This window comes from Nerophis lumbriciformis, linkage group LG36 (genome assembly GCF_033978685.3).
Source record: "Nerophis lumbriciformis linkage group LG36, RoL_Nlum_v2.1, whole genome shotgun sequence".
Taxonomy (NCBI): domain Eukaryota; kingdom Metazoa; phylum Chordata; class Actinopteri; order Syngnathiformes; family Syngnathidae; genus Nerophis; species Nerophis lumbriciformis.
In genome coordinates, this window is record NC_084583.2 from 9,300,793 (window position 1) to 9,307,604 (window position 6,812).

The 6,812-nt window shown below is 47.8% G+C and overlaps 1 protein-coding gene across 2 annotated transcripts; it reads right to left on the reverse strand.

Annotated features, from left to right (window-relative positions):
• Positions 1–162: 162 nt before the first annotated feature.
• On the reverse strand, positions 163–6,240 carry zbtb3 (zinc finger and BTB domain containing 3). Of its 2 annotated transcripts, XM_061930519.2 has the most exons (3): positions 6,133–6,240; positions 3,335–4,146; positions 163–1,340 (listed from the first exon to the last, which is right to left on the reverse strand). In XM_061930519.2, the coding sequence occupies exons 2-3, from the start codon at positions 4,141–4,143 to the stop codon at positions 494–496; spliced, it is 1,656 nt and encodes a 551-aa protein (XP_061786503.1). In that variant the 5' UTR covers positions 4,144–4,146; positions 6,133–6,240; the 3' UTR covers positions 163–493. The 2 variants fall into 2 exon arrangements, with proteins under 2 accessions (XP_061786503.1, XP_072768536.1); XM_072912435.1 differs by lacking the exon at positions 6,133–6,240 and having other exon boundaries at positions 3,335–4,149.
• Positions 6,241–6,812: the final 572 nt, after the last annotated feature.

Here is a 6,812-nt window from a genome sequence, read left to right on the forward strand (position 1 = left end):
TACTTTTGACCCAGCACATTTTCAGTAGACCCATAATAAATTCATAAAAGAAGCAAACTTCATGAATGTCTTTTGTGACCAACAAGTATGTGCTCCAATCACTCTATCACAAAAAAAATAAGAGTTGTAGAAATGATTGTAAAGTCAAGACAGCCATGACATGATGTTCTTTACAAGTGTATATACACTTTTGACCGCGACTGTATACAAACCGTAAAAGCAAAAGCATACATATTCAGGGTCCTGGTGCCAAATATATGGTGCTAAAAAGTGTGTATTTAATGATGGGTCTCAAAGCCAATTGTTGAGAAAGGATTACATTTTTAGGCCACGTTATAAAAATACTAAAATGACACATTTAATCACATCAGGTGTGTAGTGTAGGTATACACGACACCTCATTAGGTACCCCAGTAAGGAACCTCCTCAAAAGTGGATATCATTATGATTACTTAGGGTTGTGGCCAGTGAGTGTGTACCTTGGAAAATGAAGTTAAAATGCTGTATTTTGGTTGAGGGAGTGTGTTTCTATATGTTGGCTGAGAGGCGGAGCTTGTGGCAACAGCGTGTTCTCCACGTCAGCTTTGCTGCGTTTGGCCGGCAGCGTCTGGTCGTGGGCCTTGCGGATGTGTCGGTAGAGGTCGCCGGACTGCGTGTAGCTGCGGTAGCAGTAGCGGCATTCGAAGGGCCGCTCCCTGGTGTGCACGATGGCGTGGCGCCGCAGCGTGTACGTGCACGAGAAGGTCTTGCCGCAGACGCAGCACGTGGGGACGTCCTCCGCCGTGGTGTCCTGGAAGACCGTCCCAAATGTTGCGTGGTCCGGGTGGGGCCGGGCCGTGGACGGGGGAGGGAAGGAGGAAGGGCCGGCCCCGGAACAGGAGGAGGAAGAAGGGGAAAGAGCAAAAATGTAGTCGGAGGAGATGTGGCGGGAGGAGAGTCTGTTCAACTCCTCATCCTGGAGGTCATCGTCAGAGTCCTCATCCATCACTGGCTCACATATAACCTTTTCCTCCTCTTCGTCAGAAATAACAATGGCCTCCACTTTGACCGTCATGTTCTCACCATCATTGGGGTGAGCTCTTCCTTGAGGACTGTTGGGAGTGACAGTGCGGGAGTTCACACTTCCCTGCTGGGCTGAGAGGGAACTCTGGATTTGGATGCGGGGATGTGGCGGCTCATTTTGTGTACGTGAGGGTCGAGCTGGAGCGTGGGCCGCCACGACCACGTGGGGTTCTCGCCCCGTCGCACACCGGCGATCACACTCCGGAGGTTGTGTTTGGAGAAGAGCCAGCGACTGTACGTCTGACACCAGTGAAGACGAAGACGGCTGCTGGGTGTGACTGAGAAAACAACAAATGATGTCATTATAAGCCACGATGGGTTGTATTCACTTGACGTCACATCCGGCTCATTAAATAAGTGAGACTAGAAGTGGTGGGCCAGCGAGCGTCTGTTGTCAGAGCGTTTTGCCCTTTCTCGAAGAAAAATGCCCTATGCTTGTGTTGTATTAGGATGTTGGATCTTTTCAAAACGCGAAAATTATAAAAGTTTCTTCAGAGTTCCTGTAGATGTAATCAAGAAAGACGAAAAACGATGGGAAAATTGGCACGCACTCCAGTACAAGGGAGCAGATGGGAGTCGAAGAATGCATGAGATTGCAGTGATCACTTCCTTAAGGCTTTCTTTGATGTACTTTTAATGTTTAGTATTTTCCATTTACGGTAGGTTATCTTGATATTATTTGTATTTTATCTTTTTTCTGTGTTCTTGAAACGCATTTTTGCTATGAGTGTTTTGTCAACCACAAACTCCATCCATCCATCCATCCATCTTCTTCCGCTTATCCGAGGTCGGGTCGCGGGGGCAGCAGCCTAAGCAGGGAAGCCCAGACTTCCCTCTCCCCAGCCACTTCGTCCAGCTCTTCCTGTGGGACCCCGAGGCGTTCCCAGGCCAGCCGGGAGACATAGTCTTCCCAACGTGTCCTGGGTCTTCCCCGCGGCCTCCTACCAGTCGGACGTGCCCTAAACACCTCCCTAGGGAGGCGTTCGGGTGGCATCCTGACCAGATGCCCGAACCACCTCATCTGGCTCCTCTCGATGTGGAGGAGCAGCGGCTTTACTTTGAGCTCCCCCCCGGATGACAGAGCTTCTCACCCTATCTCTAAGGGAGAGCCTCGCCACCCGGCGGAGGAAACTCATTTCGGCCGCTTGTACCCGTGATCTTGTCCTTTCGGTCATAACCCAAAGCTCATGACCATAGGTGAGGATGGGAACGTAGATCGACCGGTAAATTGAGAGCTTTGCCTTCCGGCTCAGCTCCTTAAAGCTCCTTCTTCACCACAACGGATCGATACAGCGTCCGCATTACTGAAGACGCCGCACCGATCCGCCTGTCGATCTCACGATCCACTCTTCCCTCACTCGTGAACAAGACTCCGAGGTACTTGAACTCCTCCACTTGGGGCAAGATCTCCTCCCCAACCCGGAGATGGCACTCCACCCTTTTCCGGGCGAGAACCATGGACTTGGACTTGGAGGTGCTGATTCTCATCCCAGTCGCTTCACACTCGGCTGCGAACCGATCCAGTGAGAGCTGAAGATCCTGGCCAGATGAAGCCATCAGGACCACATCATCTGCAAAAAGCAGAGACCTAATCCTGCAGCCACCAAACCAGATCCCCTCAACGCCTTGACTGCGCCTAGAAATTCTGTCCATAAAAGTTATGAACAGAATCGGTGACAAAGGGCAGCCTTGGCGGAGTCCAACCCTCACTGGAAACGTGTACGACTTACTGCCGGCAATGCGGACCAAGCTCTGACACTGATCATACAGGGAGCGAACCGCCACAATCAGACAGTCCGATACCCCATACTCTCTGAGCACTCCCCACAGTGCACTGCTTCCCCTTCCTGAGGCGGCGGATGGTGGTCCAGAATCGCTTCAAAATGCAAACTTAGCCGAGTAAAAACGATGAAAGATGTATCCAATAGTCTTGATATCAATTTCCTTGACCCAGCCACACTAAGAAGGTGTAGACCTCCGTTTTCATCTGTTTGTTTTGTCCAAAGACCCCACATGTCTGGTAACACGAACAATGGATGATCCTTGAGATCACGCAACAATTGTTTTTTGATAATGCATAAGGATAGATTCCATTGCATAGTTTGATTTTTCGCTCTTATCTGTTTTTAATGGTAAGATCTAGATAGGATTTAGATAGTTTGCACTCTCTTTGTTACATATTAGCCATATTGGTTTGGTGGCCCACCACTTTGTTCATTTTCACATGACGAAATATAACCTAACTATATAATACAAATCTTTCTGTATGCACCTGTATGTTTCAGTGGTGCTGCATGGGCTGCAGAGAGCTAAGCCCTCGCTTTGATGAGCGGCCCCCAACCCGATGGTTCCCTCTGACCCGAGCCTAGACCGTCCGGCAGCAAGGCCCTCCTGCTGTCCATTGGACGGCTGAAAAGTGGCTTCCATGCCTGGTTGGGTGGTGTCAGCGAGATCCGGACTCAAGGGAGTGTGGACTCTTGCTTCGGATGAACCGGCATCAGTCCTGTGCTCGGACTTCAACCAACTACTTCCTGCCATTGCAGATATCGACGTGAGGTCCGCTTCCGTAGCGACAGGAGTTAAGTGATCTGCCGCCATGGTCAGCACGGTCTCAGTGCCGACATCCCCCCGATCATGTCTCCTGAACTCTGTTGCCTTAGTCCCGCTCTCCTCAGGGCGAGTGCTATCTGCCTCCGTCAAAGGCCTTTGTCTCTGCAGTATCCTTTTGCACACTTTCACCACCTCGTTCATGTGCAGGAAGCTTGCCGCCGCCAACACGTCCTCCACGGGCGGCGACTTCTCCAGCTGCAGCACGCCTTCGTAAACAAAGTCCAGCAGGAGGCTGAAGGCGGGCGCCGAGACGATGTCACTGTCAAGAGTGACAGAGCTGCTGGACGCAGCGTTGCCACTCAGAGAGTCACAGTAGAACATGTGGAAGAAAGGCGAGCAGGAGGCCAGAATGGCCCGGTGAGCCAGAAAACGGCAGGAGCCCACCAGGACAGTGCAGTCGCACAGGAAGCCCCGCTGGCGCTGGGATCGTAGGGCTGACAGTAGCTGCTGGGAATGTTGGGGAAACTCCATGATCTTAGTAACAAGACAAACAAATAGGAATTAATTACACACTTGAAGAGGCAGGTGTGTGCAGTAATAATCAAACAAAAGAGCTTTAACTAAATTGTAAACTATTGACCCGACCTCGGATAAGCGGAAGAAGATGGATGGATGGATGGATGGATGCATAGTTCTAACATAATATGTGGCACCTTGAGACATGACAGCATACTTGCCAACCTTGAGACCTCCGATTTCGGGAGGTGGGGGGAAGGGGGGCTGGGCGTGGTCGGGGGCGTGGCTGTGGCGGGGGCGTGGTTAAGAGGGGAGGAGTATATTTACAGCTAGAATACACCAAGTCAAGTATTTCATATTAGATATATATATATATATATATATATATATATATATATATCTAAGAAATACTTGACTTTCAGTGAATTCTAGCTATATATATATATATAAATATATATATATATATTTATTTTATTATATATATATGTATATATAAATAAAAGAAATACTTGAATTTCAGTGTTCATTTATTTACACATATGCACACACATAACACTCATCTACTCATTGTTGAGTTAAGGGTTGAATTGTCCATCCTTGTTCTATTCTCTGTCACTATTTTTCTAACCATGCTGAACACCCTCTCTGATGATGCATTGATGTGTGGCACGCACAAAAGTGCTTTCATCAAATGCATTAGAGTCTGGAATCTTCCATCTCTCCCTAGCATGGCCCAAAACCGGTCAATCTTTGCTTCCTGAGGAAGATCTTCAGTGCCAAGCACTTGGTAGTCAACTACTTTTTCGCGGAGGCTATCCAGGTCCAATCGCAGCTGCGGCTTGGAACTTACAAGCTGTTATGAGAGTAGCGTATGTGTGTGTGTGGCCCTTTAATAGGTGAGCATGTGAGGTAAGTGAGGTCAGTGAGTGTGTGGGCGAGAGAAGAGAGGGAGCGGTAGCGTGAGTGCGGGCGGGGACTAGTTTGTTTTGTGTTGGATTGGCTGTGTGCAAGCAATCAATAAAGCAAGATTTGCAACTAATCGCCGGACTCAGGCAGGAAAAGTGCAACGAAGCGTATTTCTTCATCTTACTCGTCGTCGGTGTCGCCATGGCTGTATCTTCCTCGTTCTTCTGCTTCGTCTCCTTGTTGTGTGCGCAGTTGTGCACTGCACTCTCTAAAAGCCGTATATGTTATTGATGTTATAGATGGCAGTATTGTCCTGTTTAAGAGTGTCACAACATTGCTGTTTACGGCAGACAAACTGCTTTACGGTAGACAAAAACATGACTGCTGTTGTTGTGTGTTGTTACCGCGCTGGGAGGACGTTAATGAAACTGCCTAACAATAAACCCACATAAGAAACCAAGAACTCGCCCTCGATCATTCTACAGTTATAATGTGGTTGGGCAGGCACACTGTTTATATCGTGGCTGGAGGGGGCGTGGCCTCCAGCTCCGCCTGAATGTCGGGAGAAAATTTGTCCCGGGATGTTTTCGGGAGAGCCGCTGAATTTCGGGAGTCTCCCGGAAAATCCGGGAGGGTTGGCAAGTATGGTATTATGTGAGTGTTGTTTTGTGCTAGGATGGATACTATTGTTGTCCAGAAAAGAATGACGTCAGCAACAAAACAGAAGTGGGATTTTAAAGCGGATTAATAAAAAATATATTGCGTGCGGGAGACGCTGTTTCCATGGTTACATGTCCTTATCCATGCTGGCTATGTGTGTGAAGTTATACTAACAGTACGCCGTTACAGGTCAACAATCTAAGGTCTGTAAGTACAGTAAATTATTTAGACACAAACAATTAAGGGACAAGCGGTAGGAAATGGATGGATGGAACTACATCCAAGCGCGGAATGAAATAAACAACAATTGGCTGGCTAGCAGCTAGCTAGCCGTGCTCCTTCATTCGCTCCCGTAGCCTCTAAACTAAACTTGGATGACAGGTCAGCCATTGTATTCAATTGTAAAATGTAATAAGGATACAAATGTTATTTTCTTACTTGGAACAGCCGCTTTCTTCCGCGGAAAAATGACAGCTTTTCCCCCGCAAGAAGCCGACACCTCCGTGACACATACGCCGGAAGTGTTGGTCGCCGATTGATAGTCACGTGACCACACCCCCGGAAGTGCTAGTCATAGACACGTTATAAGTAGACGCAGCATTGACTGCTGTGACGCGAGAAATTGGGCCGCCATCTTGAAGTGGTGATGAGGAGCCGGCGAGCAGCCTAAACTGACAGTTGACTGGTAGAAAACAAAGATGCTTAACTGACAGTTGACAGGTAGAAAACAAAGATGCTAAACTGACAGTTGACAGGGAGAAAACGAAGATGCTAAACTGACAGTTGACGGGTAGAAAACAAAGATGCTAAACTGACAGTTGACAGGTAGAAAACAAAAATGGTGTTCAGCGTTTTCCTGCTCAAATGAGCGGACTGTTGAAAATAGGAATCGGGAGATTACTTTTCACAAGTAAGATTTAACATTAACGTACTATTGGTTGTATTTTGTGAAAAGAGTGTGTGCATATTGTATATAGTCCTCTGCAAACCTATGGTGGCATCATGCCTTCAGTGTGCAGATTGTATATAGTTCTCTGCAAACCTATGAAATGTTCTATTTTGTCTTCATTATTTTGTCAGAATGCACCAGAATGCTTCATTTGTATGTGAAAATCACA